We start from the raw sequence: 19,181 nt of genomic DNA, 5'->3' as shown, positions 1-19,181 counted from the left end.
TTTATATTTAAAGCATATTTTTCCAAGAAAAAAAATACCATATAACAACTTTAGCAACTTTACAATTTTCCCTAAACATAAGAATTAAAAGCTTCCAGTTTTTCATACAAAGATATACATTTCAGAAAAAAAAAAAATTTTACAACTGGGATTGAAAACCAAAAAGAACAGAAAGGCAATTATCGAGTTATACAATAAGATCATTACCAGATTATCTAGTTAATGCATTACAAAGATTGTATCATAACTTTACTTCTCAGAACATCTACACAGTTTTTTTTTCCTTTTCCAGTCCTTTGTTTTAAATACAAAACTACATTTCATTACAAAAATATGTAAACAGACTGTACAAGCAATGACCCAAACAGAAGAATATGTAGACCACGGTTTTTCAGAGATTGTAATAAATGACCTATACAAACATGTCCTTAGACCCTTCAGCTCCCAGAGAGGTGTAAGGAGACTTTTGGGATAAAAGGAAATCTATTAGCTGACTTTTACGCAGTAGTATGCAAGCACTTGCCATCCTTGAGGCCAGTTTTAATTTTCTTTGTTTTTAGTTTTTTTTTTTTATGGGAGGACACAATGGGTGGATCTAAAACCTGAAGACTGCAATGCTTTTTTTTTTTTTTTTATAAAGTTAGGTTTTTCAATAATTTGTGGATTTTTAAAGAATATTCAGAATTCAATCTTCTTGCAGTTTTTTCCACAATATAACTATAGAACTGCCTAGTTGAAAACTATACATAAGACTTAATATATTTGAAACCCTGAAACTTGGAGGAGGCCAGGTGAAGGATATAAAGTGATATGTCAAAGAGAAGATATATATATATATATATATATATATATATATATATATATATATATAGCAACAGAAACTTTGTCTATATATATATATATATATATATATATATATATATATATATATATATATATATAAACAAAAAACGATTTAATTGTGCTGTTACACATCTAATGCACAAACCTTGAACGCTTGTATATGAAACTGCAGCTTACAAAAGTTGTCATCGTCCCAGCAGTGATGACCTGGAGTTCCATTGTTGCTCACAGTATAAGAGAAGATAAACAAAGTCCATGCTTTGTTAAATTGTGCAGAATATGGTACCAGTGCTACTAGACACCAGTTAAGTGCATAGCAAAAGGGACAAAGTGAAGTATTCTCTCCAGACACACTGGAGTGTCACAGGAGGTATATTTGGGGTTTAAAGACCCCAAGTCTAGACAAAGTGCATATCAAAAATCCAAAAAAGTTTGTCCCCATGGCTACCACAGCTCAAGTAATGCAAAGAATGAGAAAATTAACTGAGGTGTGATGCACCAATAAAATATACCATTCCATGTTTAAATCAAGTTAAGTGCAGCCTAAAATGCAAATGTTAAATTTTAATTCAACATATAAAAGCACCTGGTAAAAAACAACAACTTATATGTACAACGTACCACTGACTGATTTCTAATAGGAAAATGTACATTGAGAAGTTGTAACAAAACTAAAAAGCAATAACAAGTTTATATCTGGTGGAGGATAAAAGCTTATCCACCTGGAAACAGTGGCAATGTTTACACCATTTTGTCTTAAAGGGGTACTTCGGTGGAAAACTTTTTTTTTTTTAAATAAACTGGTGCCAGAATGTTAAACAGATTTGTAAATTACTTCTATTAAAAAAATATTAATCCTTCCAGTACATATTAGCTGCTGAATACTACAGAGGAAATTATTTTCTTTTTTTAACACAGAGCTCTCTGCTGACATCACGAGCACAGAGCTCTCTGCTGACATCTCTGTCCATTTTAGGAACTGTCCAGAGTAGGAGAAAACCCCAATAGCCAACATATGCTGCTCTGGACAGTTCCTAAAATGGACAGAGATGTCAGCAGAGAGCACTGTGCTCGTGATGTCAGCAGAGAGCATTGTGTTCCAAAAAGAAAATAATTTACTCCAGTACTTTTTAAGGGCTGTATACTAAAAAGAAATCCAAAAAGAAATGCATTTCCTCTGATGTCATGACCACAGTGCTCTCTGCTGACCTCTGTTGTCCATTTTAGGAACTGTCCAGAGCTGGACAGTTCCTAAAATGGACAGCAGAGGTCAGCAGAGAGCACTGTGGTCATGACATCAGAGGAAAAGCATTTCTTTTTTTGGATTTCTCTTTAGTATTCAGCAGCTAATAAGTACTGGAAGGGTAACGTTTTTTAATAGAAGTAATTTACAAATCTGTTTAACTTTCTGGCACCAGATGATTAAAAAAAAAAAAAAGTTTTCCACCGGAGTATGTCTTTAACGTCTTTTTACAATGGCCAGTTATTGCGTTCGCTCCAGACAATCAGTTTGTATAAAAAGCAATCAGCCGAATAAGAATTGTATATTTTGTGTGGCGGATAATGATGAATTTGTGATAAAGACGTGTGAAGGATCTGTACACAAGAGTTGATCACCAAGAGCAGCGCATGACCACATAAGGTGATATGGGAAATGATCAAATAAACTCTAAATAACAAGGAGGTTTTCCAAGATACAGGAAAATATTCTGATATGCATTTTGGATCACGAGAAGTACCTGAAAATTCAAGATACACTGTCCAATTTCAGGCCATATAATTATTGGAATTAAAGGGGTACTCTTTAATAAGATGCATGAGCGTCACACGCCCTTCCATAGACTTACATTGAGGGGGCGGAACATGATGTCACATGGGGGTGGAGTCATGACATCACGTTACTCCGGCCCTGTGGTCGTCGTGCTACACACTTGGAGCCTCCAGCGCTGCAGAGAGCTTACAAAACGTGGGTGTGCAATGACAGATTTCGGGGGTCCCCAGCGGCGGGACCCCCACGATCATACATCTTATTCCCTATCCTTTGGAAAGGGGATAAGATGTATTAGGGCCAGGGTACCCCTGTAATAGTGTATAATTACAGAAATAGGCAAAACGATCATTTGTCAACTAACTCAATTAGGTATATAAGTATAGTCATACAGTACCTAGGGGAAATACAAAATCTAATGGACCCATTATAACTCAAGTAACTTCTAAATCCAGTGTGAACAAAGCCTTACTCTATCAATCCCTTTTACTAAACTACAGGACCTACCTCGCCATAAGGGTTTGAGAAGACTATAGATTCATATTTCAAAGGATGGGAGTGCGGTTTGGTGCTTCACAATGTTAACGTAGCAACAAATCCAAACGTACAGCCATTGTAATGGGCAAGTAGTAAACTTATTCCAGTGTAATATACCTTAGTCCATGGTGTATATATATTTAAACAGGACTACAATGTGTTTCAATTTGTTTCTAATGGGCTACATACATAAAGTGCCCCCGCTGCTAACCACACAGTGGCTATAAATGTTCCCCAGTGGCATCCTCGTCTTAGGACTGGTTACAGTATTTGCTGGCTCAGTAAGACTACTTATATTTTAACCGTTCATTTTAATCCACAAAGACAAGATGCGAGGACAGTAACATTCTTACTTACGACTCGGTTATGTATGCAAACAAATAATATTCCAACCACTTTGATTCCACATAGCTCAGCTGAAAAAGAACACAGATAATCTTACATGACCCTGTGAAATCAACTGAGAGAAACTCCACTTGATCTTTTGTCTAGCTGTAACATGTCAAGTTATTGCACATGGTTTTATATGTAGCTTGAAAAAAAAAAAAAGAACATGAAAAACAAATACAACTATATTTCCTTTTTTGTAAATAAAATACCTACAAATTATTTTTCATCTACAACTGTGAATACTTCAGAAGAAAGAAGACTCAACAATAATAACAGGTGAAAATGACAGGTCTCAAGGTCACTTTAGTGGAGGGGCATCAGGACCAACGCAAAATATTGAACAAATGAATTTGCCTATCCATTTTAAGTTAAACAAATCTGTAAATCACTTCCATTAAAAAATCTTAATCCTTCCAGTACTTTTTAGGGGCTGTATACTAAAGAGAAATCCAAAAAGAAACGCGTTTCCTCTGATGTCATGACCACAGTGCTCTCTGCTGTCCATTTTAGGAACTGTCCAGGGCTGGAGAAAATTCCCATAGCAAACATATGCTGTTCTGGACAGTTCATAAAATGGATAACAGAGGTCAGCAGAGAGCACTGTGGTCATGACATCAGAGGAAATGCATTTCTTTTTTGGATTTCTCTTTAGTATACAGCCCCTAAAAAGTACTGGAAGGATTAAGATTTTTTAATAGAAGTGATTTACAAATCTGTTTAACTTTCTGGCACCAGTTGATTTAAATAAAAAAAAAAAAAAAAAAAGGTTTCCACGGGATTACCCCTTTAACATCCAGTGATATTTGCATCCCATGACATTAGAACCAGACAAACAGGAGATGATTTTAAATACAATTTAACATATTTGAAATATGGAGGCAGGCAATAGTGGCTTATACTCTAAACAGCTTTTTTCATGCCAGAGCATCATTGTATTCTAGTCATAAAATAACCCCAACCCAAAGGCCCTGAAGATTAGAGGTTCACATACTTATACCTGAAATGATCAAATTTCATGGCTGTAAGGTTTAAATGCTAGGTTCTAAAGCCCAGCAATTGAGTAAAAAGTAGATCTTAATACCCAAAATAAAAAAAAATGCCCAAAAATACTGTCCATTACTGTCTCCCATGCAACCTTCAAGTGGTTGTAAACAGAAAATGATGAGCTAGAACCCTATAAAAAGTGGCCTATATAGTAAATATCATATGCAAAGTACTGCTCTTAAGAATAGTTTTCCTGTGCATTTTGCATATTCTACCTTTTCAACGTTAAAGGAAACATGTCATCATTTTTTAATGCTGCCTTACCCACAACTTATTGAGGTGTTCCTTGGTGGTTTCTTCCTCCCTTTTTAGTCTTGATTGATAAATACCTGTTTGGGTCTAGGGAAATATCTAACAACCAAGACCAGCGGGGCAGGAAGTAGCCAGTGGGGTCGCTTGAATGACTTGTGGTTTAGGCAGCACAAAAGTTATGATAGGTTCACATTAACAGAAAGTTAATGTTAAATACATTTTACATTAATAAGAAGTTTTGGTGATTTTTTTTTCAAAATTTTCTCTTTAGCTTTCTATATTATAAAATAATCTTAAAACCTTTCTGGCCACTAAGCCTAATAATAAGCTGACACTTCCTATGCTGTGGAGAAAAATGTTTCAGCATTCTTGTCACTATGTTCATTAGAATGAAAGGTGACACTAGAATATGGATAAGATTGAATTAAGGCATTAACAATAGGGTGATGGTGACCGCTCCCCTCCTCCCTATACACAGGCCATAGAGCATGTTTATAAAACCTTTTAATAGTGGTGAGTGAGTCTCCTTTAGGCTATTTTTCCTATGTCCATGTAGGGGTTAGAAAAACATCAGTAAATGTTGTTAAAAGAGTAGAGCAGAATCTCAGGCAATATGTCTGCTACTATATTAATGTCCAAAAAAACACAAGGAGAAAAAAGGAAAAAAAATGAGATAAGAAAAAAAATATAGATATGTTTCAATATTTGCCTCTCACCTATAAAAAAGTACAATAGGTGACACAAATCAAAAAGGAAAAATGCTACATAAAAATTGACAAACTGTTACATAAAACCCCCAAATTTGAATTGTCAAAATTATGCTTAAAAGTTGCAACGCAATTGTGTCAATGGGAAGTTATATCCATATCAAAACTACACATTGTAAATGGCAAATCACAAGGATAGAGTCCTGTTTTGACTTGGCCTTTATAAAAAGGCTTGTCCAAGAGTCTAACATTTTACCCTTAAGGCCTAAAATCTGTCATAGTAAGAAACATCAGCAAGGCCAAGTATATGCACACATAAGATGAGAAGGGACAAATGGTTGGATCTGAGGATTTGCTTTTAAGGGTAGGTATAGTGTATTTGTCTTAATTCACTTATTTCTGACAGGTTTTTGGCCTTAGGGGAAAGGAAATGTCAGAATTTTGCTCGGCCTCTTTACGGTTATAATCACCCTATCTTTCTTAGGCTTATCAGCATAGTTTTTCTATAGAAAAAGAGTACAGTAAAAGGTTCTCTGAATGCTTCTAACACTAAATGTAAAGGCTTTACACAAACTTCAGAACACATGACCAAGATAAAGTAAATATGAATATTACATTTCATAGGATCAGCTGGGGTTTACAGGGACTTTACATCTTTCACCTGCTTTGTCATTAAGGCCACAGAATTTACATTGGTAGGAGTCCAGCATCTGAAGGCTTACATCCAATACACCAATACTTTTATCCTTCGAAGCAATGCCGGTTAGAGAGTTAGCAAAATATGCCAGTGGGGCACTTTAGCATGAAAGTGAACCTGATCAATGTCTTGCCAAATGTGAATACAAACCAAAATAGTTTCATAATATCCACAATCAATTTTGGAAGATTCATTTTAAAGAAGAACTAAGAATTTACAACCTGGTCAATCTGAGAAATGCACATTGAACTGCTTTATAGCCACCATATGTTTAACACTTATTGCCTATATAAGTGTTCTTTTAAATAGCTATAAGCTTGGTCTTATGGTGATCTTCATCCAAAACTAGGAATGTGTTTTCACACTCTCAGAAAGTAATGATACAAGCCAGATGCTTTACACTTCATTTTATAGGTTAACTAAAATACTGTAAACCATGATGGCAGTCTATTACAGAGGAAAAGTATAGCTGCATATTATTTGTAGACCTTCAGGATGCGGACAGTCATGGATGCCTTAGATCTTTTCAAAGCTTGAGGAGGCATTAAACAGGACCTACTAAAGACCATCAAGGGTCCAACATTTTTGATGCACGGACTTTCCCTTAGCTTACAATATAGCAAACAGAATTCCTAGACAACGGTGTAAGATGATGGATGCTATTCAATGCCATTTTGTTAACAATAGAAACCCACAACAAGCGTCATCAGTAGGTTAAGAAAACATAATTTACCAAGCAAGGTTTCTTTAAAAAAATTAAAATAAAAAATATTAAAATATATATTATATTGCAGGTATGAAATGTGGAGTTAAATTTTACAGACAACATATCTGCAAAATATTTTTTGCCATAATCGTGCAATCCTAACATATTAAATGTTAGAATACTGGCCCAAGGATGGCCTAACTGCTAAATTCAGATGACTCTGAATAAGAGCGTAAAACACCAACTGTTGGTTATCAGTATAGAATTTAAGAAACTTTTCAGGGCTTTAATACTGATGGCCTATCCTCAGAAAAGGCTATCAACATCAGATCAATGGGGTTCAACTTCCGATCAGATAGGTGTGGGTCCAAAACCCTTCTGATGGACTAATTGAAGAATGTAATTGTGTATCAGGGACAGCTCTGTACAATTTTAGTGGCAGTGTTTGGTATTGCAGCTCAGTCCCATTCTCTTGAATAGAACTTAGCAGCAATCATCTGCAATACCAGGCTCAGCAACTAGAAAATTTACTGAGCTGTGCCTGGTAAAGAGTAACAGAGAAACAGTGCCTAAATCAAGTGATCTGTTAGAGTCAAACTGACACTGATCTGATACTGAGACCTTATTCTAAGGATAGGATATCAACATCAAAGTCCCAAAATCACCCTTTTTAACTTCAGAATCTATAAAAGGCTTTCCATCTTTTGAAGCTAATGGTAGCTTTGCACAAGCTACATCTTATCTAGGGATATGTTTTAGGATGTCTGAACTCAACCAGGAGATCAGTTTTCAGGATTCAGTAGTATGTATGTCTTTTTTCATAGCTCACATACAACAACACACTTCAGCAATGCAGAAGTCTCACAAGCAATACCAAAACATTGGTACTCACTTCTTATATTGTTTCACAATAACTCAGGACCATAAAGTTTCATGGAGAATGGATATTACATATGCTTAACAAATACATCTAACTTAAAATTGTTTTAGGCTAACTAAAGTCTGGAGGAAAGTGGGTGAGTAAGTGCAGTATTCTTCATGTGCAGTTCTACTTCATAGAAGCACCTCTCCAGTTCTGAGCTATTGGAATGGATGCTCTCCACGTACTATGTGTGAGGAGAATTCATAGCGGTCCTGACTCCTGTGACCACAAATGTTACATTCAAGTGGGTCCCGATAACCGTGACAGCCCATGTGGATGGTATACATGACATGATCAAGAAAAAGCACACGGCAGTGCTCACATTTGAAGGCTTTGATCTGCTCCCCTTCACTATTATATACTTTATAGACATCTTTGGAAGTGCCCAATCCTGCCTTGGTGGCATCTAGGGCTTTGCCATCTTCCTTGGAATAGACTGGACTCTGTTTTCTTTTAGGGTTTAAGGCATGATTCCCCTGGTACGACTGTCGATCATCATGGCTGCTTTCAGAATCAGTGGTGTCCAGGCAGCTGTTGCTGGGGGATGCCTCCCTCTCTTGAAGGTGACTCTTTGGTCTTATAAGGGAGATTGGGCCGTCCATATTATTATCAGTGCTGTCTGCTGTCTCCCTGCTGGTAGGCCTCTCCATCCTGCTTGGGTGGTAGACCTGAGAGTAAACTGAACTGATAACAGGAGCTACTTCAGACATGGTGCCAGTGGAGTGATGAATCAGAGGCCGAATTGCATCTGCACCCAAGTACGTAATGGCGTTGTTAATGGCCTGGTCCATCATGTGGGACTGCATTAATTCGGCTTCCTTTTCATAGGCCATATTCATGTCAAAGGGCAATTCTGGATATCCAAACCTCATAAGCTTTTCACCTACAAACAAAAACATGCATTTAAGATCATATATGTTAACCAACCTTATGACTTGTGTCTCATAAAGTGTCAAAAAGTACAATGTTCATGTCTAGTGTTAATAACCCCATTGCCATTTAAGGATTTTTGGCTGATACTATGAAAACCCCTTATTCAGCCTAAGAGCATTTGTTATTGAAGCCTGGAACATCTGTCTAAATGGACAGATAAACTCCAACACGCAGAGTTCTAGCAGTCAGTCCTGGTCTAAAATGGACAATTTCTAGCATTTTGTAAAAAAAGAAAAAATAAATAAATAAATTGGCATGAAAACATTCATCTATATTCAATGTATACAGCAGTTTTGAATCTTGACAAATGTAAGCCAGCCATAGGTTTGAGATTTTACCTGACTCCACAATAACATGCTGGAGATAGGAAAAAAAAGGTACTGTTCACATCCTCTGACAGTGTCTTTTCTCCCATAAAAACAAAGCATCAGCCTTGTTAAAACATCCCTGATGCTTCTTTACTCCCGACACAATATCTAAACACTAGGTTTTCTTAAAGTGCTGGGGATTACAGTAACCTATTAAATTTAACCGGTGAATATTGTTTTTAATTGATCCCAGCATACTACTCTGGACCCTTTATATCATATAACCAAATAACTAGGAGACTACTTATTTTTCAATGATTGATGTAACAATATAGTGTATAATATAGTGGGTGTATATAAGACAAGACATACCTTTTTTATTACAATAGTCCTGTTCATTGGCTAGCTATAAATCTTTTTTGTTAACATGCAAATGAGGCTTAAGTCCCCAGAGGGCATTCCGCTGCACAGAAAGACTAAACCATCTCCTCTCTGTGAACACCCCATGGGCTTACTGGCATTCGCCTACACTGGGTAATTGACAGTCATTAGGTAAAGAATACATGGGCTGGACTTGCCAGGGCTCTTGCGGTGCTAGGGAATGCCCCCATGGCACTTGAGCTTCATTTGCATATTAACAAAACAGCTTATATTTCATCAATGGAAAAACTAGTTAAATAAATAAGGAATGTGCTTTTTTACACCCATGTTTTCCTGCTGAAAGGTCCGTTTTAAAGAGTTTCTATCATTTAAAAATAAACTTTTGACATGTTGCACAAACTTGTAAAAAGTTTTGTTAGCATAGAGTCTCACTCCTGAGACCCGATGCAATCACTTACTAGGAAGTTTGCAGCACCTACTCCCTGGCTGGTCACCCACTAGATCCATCCTTTTTGCTTTATAGACTTCTATAGCAAAAACGTCAGATTTGATGGACAGCCGGGGAGAATGCGCAGCAAGTTTAAGGAGTTAGACCTGATGTGATAAAAAAAACAAACTTTTTACATAACTAGGCAATATGTAAAAAGTTGTTTTTTATTTAAATAAAAGTAACGCTTTAAGGAAAAATAAGTATAAAATACTTTTTATTCTAATTAATGAAAAATACAAACAAGCCAGCATTGCTTTTTTTTTTTTTAACATTATGCATTAGAGGTGTGCGTGTACCATGGTAACGCCGCACATGGGGACTTTCCCATCGTGTGCAATGATACGTTCTATTTTTCATGTTTTGGACGTGTTTAAAATGGATGTCACTTCCTTTCATAGGAAACAGTGGTTTACTAACACAGAATATCCTCAATCTAGAATTCTCAAGGGGAAACAATACTGACACTAAATCTCTATAAGCAGAGAACAGACTCCTGCACATAAATAAAGGTGGGTGAATAATGCTGGGGACTGGACTTTATTCTCCGTTGGAAATAGAAAAGTAACTGTTTTAAAATATCATAAATAGGTCATACCATAGTATTTGTATGCAGTCCAGACATGGCGGAATTGTTGCGGATTTTCAGTATCTGCAACAAATCACAGTACACTTTTTACATACTGTGAGGGGAAATAATAAACTGCACATTTTAGAACATGCTGTAGATTTTTCCAATCCGCATCATAGCTTTATTTTATTTTATTTTTTTATGAGATAGGTGTCAGTGTTGCCCTACCTTGCATTTCTCTGCCCTGAAAACATTTGAAATTTAGTTGGTCGCCATTAGCAACCAATGTGTTTTACATTTGGAAATTTATCAAGCTGCTTTATAGTAATATTCTCCATGTTATCCGTGGCAACCAATCAGAGATCAGCTTTCATTTCTTATATTGCTCTGGTAAAATGGAAGCTGAGCTGTGAATGGCTGCTTGATATGCTGGACCTATTAGCAAATTACAGACAGTCATTTGCCTGCAGATTGAGGAGAACATGATTTCCTCATCAGGTATGCAATGCATTAAAGAGAGTTGTAAATTAAGAGGAGCCATATTGCATCTCAGCCACTGATGTTCATTCACTAACTGTTGCTTAAAAGAAAATTCAGAAAATACATCCAATAGGACTGCATGTTCTGTTGTCAATTTAGTAAAAAAAAAAAAAAAGGTAAGGCTGGACTTCCACTGTGTTAAAGGGAATCTGTCAACAGCTGTTACAAATTTTATTCTCTGGAGCCAAGTGTTACAGAGGTGTTCCTAAGCCCCTGAAGTACACCACCATAACTGTCTCTGCTTGTTTGACAGTCAAGGCACAGCTTTCAGCACTGTTCTGTTTCCTGTGCATTCAAATTGTGCACAGATTGTGGGAGATTTGGAAACAGGGCTCGGCTTCCAGCTGACTGTCAATCAGGGATGGGCCATGGATGGAAGGGGAAGCGAGGAGGCATTACAGCCCTCAGCACTTTACGGGCTTGGAAACACCTCTTTGACAATTAGCACCAGAGAATAAAAGCATTTTGTATGTTATGGAAGCGCAGAAAGATATATGAAAGTTACCCTGAGTTTCCTTGCCCTAATAGGCTATAATAACAGTGTCAGCAGTTTGACACATGAAGTGCAGCTGACAGATTCCTTTTAATGCTATTGAGTCCAGAAATTTAAATGTGGAAAGCGACCTGAACATTGTCACTTGCTGACTACTTTGGGCCATTAAAGTGAATTAAAGCTAAATAAAGGCTAAAGCTAATAGTAAAAGTCATCGACTAGATTGGTAATATATTAATATTGGGAGATTATTCTGAAGGTTGCAGCTGCACATAGAATACTGTCAAACGAACATTACAGACTAAGTAAAAGAAAGCAGATGCTTACCCACAAACTTCTGTGGGGTGGAGCTCTTACGCTTCCCCATGTTGCTGGCAAGTCTCTCTATAACAGCTGGTCTTTCAAAGGGCATCAGAGACATGTTGTTTTCCATCAGGATCTCAGGATTCTTACACTCCTCCATAGGAGATGCTACATGGAACCAAAATGTCACATCAGAATCACTAGCCAGCACGCCACATCCAAGCAAGTCACCACTATGGATCAATAAAGCTACTGTGTAAAAAACACCTTTCAGAACCATTAGAAAAATGGACAACATTGACCAATTCTATAGGCTACTAGAACTCTGCGTATAGGAGCTGATGGAGTGCGTCAGTCAGAACCATCAAAACCCTTTAAAATAGCAGACAAAAAAATACACAAAAAGTAAATTACAGCTAAACATTTCTACTGCATGTACATCCTATAATAATACCTATTACATTATTCCCTCTGTCTCGCAATCTAACCAGTAGGTGTAACTGTGTCCTTCGTAACTTATAGTGAATATAGCACGAGCTCTGAGGTACAGAGACACATACTATTAAGGGATCAATGCTGGTGCAACACTTACCCGCATAAGCACTTATATGGTAAGCATGGGTATTTTTCCTTGTGGCTTCCATGCAGCCCATAAACAGGCTAACAAGGCTAAACGGCTAACAAGCAACAGGCTAATCGGGTAAATGTAGATGCATTTATATTACATGGCAATCTGGTCCAAAATATATAAGGGTCCTGCATATCTTTACAAATGCATTCAAAGATTAGTCATGCATATTTTTTACCCTTTTCAGCTGTGTGTCAAAGCAATAAATTTACCTCCAGCCGCAATCCCTAATATCTCGGCTTGGAGGCTAAAATGATGGCTTATGAGGACTTCCAATTTCTACTTAAGCAACCTGTCACACTAAAAATAAAGTGCAATCTGAAGGTGTCATGTAACAGAGCAGGAGGAGCTGAGCAGATTGATATATAGTTTTGTGGGAAAAGGTCTCGGATAACTTGTCATTTATTAAATCTCAGCTAATTTTGGGCTAAGTAGTCGTGTGGATGGTCCTACTCAATGACCACTTTCTGTACAGAAGAGTGCATATAGAGAGCTGTTGATCACCGATAAAGCCAACCCACTTGAGATCTTGGCTATGCTGAAAGTATACTGAATCTATACTCCCAAAACTATACATCCTCCTGCTTTATAACATGATGCTGGCAGATTGGACTGTATTCTTAATGTGAAAATCTTTTTAATCTCAGACAAATTCTTTAAACCTCATGGTGAGTCCATAACGCACACATAATATATATGTATATATTCATGACCTTTGTTAAAGCACAGATCACCTGCCACAAATAATCAGACATATCAGACATGGCTGCTTGACTACTTACCACCATGAGACCCCGTTCCCTGGCCTCTCTCCATCCCCACATTTTGCAGGTAATTGTGACAGCGTTCTTTATGTTCTTCCAGGGAACTGCGCTGCTTGTAGCTGCGGCCACAGTAGTTGCATTTGTGAGGTTTGCCTACTGCAAAGTGATGGGAAATCAGGTCAATAAATTCCTGGTTTAAGGAAAAGGTAGTGGTATTCCACAAACAGTTCAGCGACACAAGTAGTAGTTCAGTACCCATCACCTTTAACGTTAGAATTACTAGTATTCAGCTGAAAATATACACTATGGGAGAGATTTATCAAAACCTGTCCAGAGGAAAAGTTGACCAGTTGCCCATAGCAACCAATCAGATCACTTCTTTCATTTTTCACAGGCCTTTTCAAAAATGAAAGAAGTGATCTGATTGGTTGCTATGGGCAACTCAGTAACTTTTCCACTGGAAAAGTTTTGATGAATCTCCCCCTATAATCGTATTATTAAAATCAGTCATTTTTATACATTTTAACATAAAAAAAATCAGATGCTGATGCAGCTTTGACAGCTTAGATCCTTAGATTTATTATATCATTTGTTACTTGCATTCTTTTACGGGATTGCCAGCTAGTTCTACTATTGATTGTGCTATTTTTGCAACATGTTGTAAACTGATGTGCTTTAAAAACTTAAAGAGGCACTGTCATTGTTAAAAACTTTTCATATATTGCAGGACTCATAATATGACATTTCACAATATACACCTGTTAAAAAATGTTTAAATTTTTACCTGAAATTCAAGCTCAAAATAGCCACCACAAGGGGTCGCCTGTCTTTTAGCCAGACAGACTAGTCTAGATTTTACAGCATACTGGATTCTGGCCGTAAAGCATACCGATATTCAGTATAGGAGATTTCTATTGTGTATGCAAAACTACAGATAAAGGATGTGTGGACATGCTGGGAGCTGTAGTTTTAAAACAGCTGGAGGCAACACTGCTGTAACAGTTATTTACAAACATTGCAGCTTCAGTTGTTACTAAACTACAACTCCCAGCATGCTGAAATAGTCAAAGCTTTCTCGGACTCCTGAATGACAAAGAAGTTGATCAGACATTCAGGAGTCTGTGAAAGATGAATGACACACATAGTGACAGCTATGCTGATTAGCATCCAGCTTTGCTAGGAGAAGATAAAACAAAAGTACAGCATTTTTATGAATACATCTATCTAAAAAATCCTTGCACTAATTTTATAAAGATCTATTCTTATATTTATACATTTTATCCTGTTATGAATTCACCATAATGTCTTCTGATTACTGCAGGCAAGCTCCAAGTATCTTCCTCTGACACATGACACAGCATAAAACCAGAGAGGAAAGGGTTACAGAGTAGAGAGTACTGATTGGATGACTGCACAGGCTTGCTCCTGTGAGGGAGACAGACTGACACGCCCCCTCCAGCCTGCACAATGAAAAAGTAACTCACCAGCAGATAAATGCTTATATCTCTGGATATATAGGTCCGAGACATACAAAAATGATATGCACATGGTCAGGATTGGGTCCCGAGTAACATATCACTTTTTTTTGCACTATGATAGGTACGCTTTAACTGTTGCAATCCCTGGAAAATAACTGTCTGCAGTGGCCATTTATGAGTACAACCCCTCATCACAGCAGCCTTGAAGAAAAAGACAATCTACAGACAACAGAACTATAGAGTAGTGGGGAATGAGAAAGAGAAGTACAGTTTTTTTTTAATCGAGTGACTATAATCCGTGTATGTCCCGAAGGTATACACAGGTCAATTATCGGCTCATTTTCTATAATCGACCTAGGTAAAAGAGCCAGCGATCAAGCACTGTCTGTTGACTGATTGGATTGTGTGGTCAATATCATTGTTAGGGACCTTACATCACCTAGTGGAAACAGAGGATGCATGCCCAACAATGATAGTTTGATTGATAAAGCCTTATAAAGGCTTAGCAAACAAGTGCCAATCAACAATATCACCTTTCATTATCATGAGTTCAATGTTATCATAAGACAGTATAAAAGGCCTTTAAAATATCCAATTTGAATAATGGGGTAACAGAACTATAGGATTTCATGGAACTCCCTATATATTCCAATATATATATTATTTAAGCTTGACTGAAAGTGAGAATGCTTGTTTTACTTATGGTTCATTAAAGAAAAGGTCTAAAAAATGCTCCATAGGGTAAATCACACTGCAGGTAGGGTACAGTTAAATTGAATAAAAGCCGTTAACCCTGGGTGGTTGTGTACCGTCATACACAACAATGATTAACACATAGCAGTAATTCAGCATTACCATCTGCAGCCCTCCAACTCAGGTACAACTTGAAAGTAGGATAGGCTTCAAAAGGGAACAGCAGGATCAACCTGGCGCTGACGGGACCAAGACACACACACACAGCAGGAACAAGTTAAACCAAATTTAATGACCAAGATGCAATGCGTTTCGCTGCGCATGCGCTGCAAAACACGTTGCATCTTGTTCATTAAATTTGGTTTTACTCGTTCCTGCTGAGTGTGCCGTGGTCCCATCAGTGCCAGGTTGATCCTGCTGTTCCCTTTGAAGCCTATCCTACTTGCAAATGACATTTCATTCTCTATGTGCTTCTGCCCCAGCACTACACATAGTACAGAGTGTGACATTTTGGGGGTGCACTGGCTCCCAGGCTGTTTTCTTACAGCTCTGAATCAGAGGGCAGGTTGCAGGAGAGCAGAGATGAAATCAGTAGTCAGATTGCAGGGTGTGGAATCCCCAGCTCACTCTAGGAATGCTGCTGGACAAACACTCCCTCTCAGACAGGATTTTTTTTCCTCTCCGTTGGGTTTTAATCCCTCAGGGATGTTGCTCAAATACAGCTTTTTTTCTCCTTTTCACTGGGTGAAAGGGCTGTGAGATACAACATTCATATTAACTGTGCTCATTTTGAACAGTTTCCCTCCTAAAAGCCTTATTTATTGGTTAAAATAGAAAACAAAAAAGTTCACCAGGTAACATCTAGGTATAAAAATCACACAACTCAACTTCCTTCTTCAAAGAGTCTGACAGGTTGTATCCAGAGCCATATATAGACTGTAACAGAAGAATAAGCTGTAACAAACAAGGAGCAAAGTCTGGATAAAGCCAAATGTTGTGGTTCGGCAACATCCACATTTTGTGGTTTTACCATTACAGCAAAAGCTATTAGTGGATACAGCCTTAAAGCGAGTGTCCCTCTAATCTATATTTTCCCACATTATTTATAGGACCTAGGGTCTATGAGCAGAGGCTCCATCTGTAGCTAGAATAGAGGGGCAGAGGGCTGAGATTTGACAGGGATCAGCCGACAATATGACTGATTTTAGCAATACCAAAACATCGGGCCCTATTTCAGTAAGCCTGAGCATTTGTTCCCCCAAAAACACTGATCCCATTCAGCTGCTCATCAGGTCCCCACTGGGTTCTTTACACTATCAATAACAGTAAAGGCCAATACATCCAAAATTAAAATGATTTTTGGAACAGTGATGGATTTTTTAAACCAAAGCTTTATCCACACAGATTGGCAAACATTTAGAAACCAAGTCACCTGTCCCATCAGCAGTATCAGTACTAGACTTTGTAACTATACTGTACTTTAATAGAACTAAAGTTAAAGTAGATGTGGTTGTAATATTTGTATCATTAAATGCTAAACTTGCTTTTAATTTATTTTATTTACTTTAACACCAACACTCAGGTTACCGCTGAAGCCTTACACAATTCTTGACTCAGACACGCTCATTTTCATCACAAAAGCCCAAAAGGGCATGTACTGAGGAGGAATTGTGCTCCTGAGCTTCCTCGATGAGTAATGAGCATGGAAGGCAGTTATACCACAATGCACTGGAAAATCCAGTCAAAATTATTTCCAGCGAGCACCACACCCCCACCTTCTAGCAAGTCTAACCTACAGAAAAAGAAATAGTTATAGCAATGGAGGTGATCTTGACAAAGCAAAAAAATGTATAAAATATATTGAACTTATGATACGTATGCATACCAGTACACAATTCTGAAAAACCCTATACTGGTTTTTACATAAAAAATTAAGAAAACTAATATCTATTGGGGGAATGTGTAGGGGTGCGTGAAAGATGCTGTGTAAACCTACAACTCCAGAACACAAGAGCCTTAAAGCAGCACAAACCTACGATCACTTGCTTCAAAGTGGTTCTGTAGCTGTATAAGGGGCCTGAGATCCCACAACAATAATGACAAAAAAAAGGAAGCAAGAGAGTCCTCTGAAAGTCATGATAATACAACTAGGCCCACTGCAGCAGCTCACACATAACATGTTACGATGCTGACCGTGTCCACAGTGAGACTTCCTCTTTGACTAGCCCAGTCTCTGATCTATAAACAGTGGTCCTCCTATTCCCTATTCACCAGGGGGTTGTCATGCTAGGAAGGGAAGCCTGCAAAAATTCAAGAGGAGATGATGTCATGTCATACTCCATATCCTCCTTTCACTGGCCACAGTGCTTTAAAAAATAATCCTGTTACTGAGGCAAGTACTATAAAGGTGTCTATACAAAGTAATCTACATTCAGAGCAAAAACTGCTTATATGGAGGACTGTAAGGCCCCATTCACATGGCCGCTGGTAGGACCACTTGGAAATGCGCCGCCTCCATAGGAGGAAATAAAATTCCCAGAGGATTCCAAGTAAATTCTTTCTGCGGAGTGCAGCAGATGTTTCCGCCATGGAAATTTCACCGCATACACGGTGCAGCAGAATCCCGTTAAAAACAACTGGACTCTGCTGCAACAGAATTAAGAGCAAAAAATATAAACTCCAAAAGGTCTTCCAAGAACAGTTAAAACCAAAGAGCTCAAAGCATTCTTAAAGTACACCCTAATTTGATATACAATTCTGACATGTCAGAAGTCCTAAACAGTAAAGGACAGGGTACTGAGACCCCTAACCGATAGCTGAAATTATTTAATTATTGTTAGAGAGCAAATGCTGCCTAAATCCACATTGCTTCCTTCCACAAACCCCACATCAAAAAGGAAAAACTTTTGGTGGCCATCTGCAATATTCCATTTCAGCCAGACAGATAAGATATACAGTACCTCTTTATGCGGATGTACCAATTGCTATTCTACCTTGGAGGATGGAATTCAATACAACAACAAATATGTTATAAGATAAAAAAGTCCAATACAAGTGGGGATTCCCTCTGTAACTGATTGTTACAGGAGCAAAATATGTTGCTAAAACACTTTGGGAAACTACGTGAATCAGGAAGAGAATCTGACTCTCTTGGACAACTCCTGCAGGCAAAGCAAAAGAGGAACTTCTCAACATGTACCTGAGGAACGGACAATGGATTACACACACAGAAAACACCAAAACAAATAAAAATCATCTGGTGAGAGTGTCTGCTCTTTGTTGTTTTCACATTTTCGAGACCTCTTAAGAATGTTACAATCTTTTAAGTCATTTAAGATCTTTATGTGACCAGAGTTTAGGTTTAAAGGGGCATTCCAGATTCTTTTTTTCAGCCTTTGAGCCTAGAATGCTAGGTTATAATACTGTGTAAAAAGCTTCTATTACCTCTATGTGCTGCTTTGTCCCATTTTCGTGCACAGGACCCGTACCCGGAAGTGCTGTAGTGCAGGTCTTTTTATTTTACTGTTGTCTCTGACCTTTCCCAGCATTCTATGCAGCCAGAGACAATATGTCCTAAGTCACATGGTCTCCAGGGGGCATAGCTACGCATCAGTGGGTGGGTAGATGACATTATTTCAGTAAATTTCTTTCTCCATGATATTCACCCACCCACTGCAGCATAGCTACATCCCCTAAAGACCATGGAGGAGATTTATCAAAACCTGTGTAGAGGGAA

The 19,181-nt window shown here is 37.8% G+C and overlaps 1 protein-coding gene across 12 annotated transcripts in view; it reads right to left on the bottom strand.

Annotated features, from left to right (window-relative positions):
- Nucleotides 1-4,293: 4,293 nt before the first annotated feature.
- Nucleotides 4,294-19,181, bottom strand: part of IKZF2 (IKAROS family zinc finger 2) — a 103,977-nt gene continuing 89,089 nt past the window's right edge. For 8 of the 12 annotated variants that reach the window (XM_056534222.1, XM_056534216.1, XM_056534215.1 and 5 more), the window contains 4 exons: nucleotides 13,293-13,430; nucleotides 11,907-12,050; nucleotides 10,574-10,627; nucleotides 4,294-8,749 (listed from right to left, as the gene is read on the bottom strand). In XM_056534222.1, coding sequence (XP_056390197.1) covers nucleotides 8,025-8,749; nucleotides 10,574-10,627; nucleotides 11,907-12,050; nucleotides 13,293-13,430 — 1,061 coding nt within the window. In that variant the 3' untranslated portion in view covers nucleotides 4,294-8,024. The remainder of the gene's footprint in view (nucleotides 8,750-10,573; nucleotides 10,628-11,906; nucleotides 12,051-13,292; nucleotides 13,431-19,181) is intronic. The other 4 variants (XM_056534217.1, XM_056534223.1, XM_056534224.1 and 1 more) reach the window with 2 other exon arrangements.

The sequence above is a fragment of the Hyla sarda genome, chromosome 8, assembly GCF_029499605.1.
Source record: "Hyla sarda isolate aHylSar1 chromosome 8, aHylSar1.hap1, whole genome shotgun sequence".
Taxonomy (NCBI): domain Eukaryota; kingdom Metazoa; phylum Chordata; class Amphibia; order Anura; family Hylidae; genus Hyla; species Hyla sarda.
This window is presented reverse-complemented; position numbering and strand designations above follow the sequence as displayed.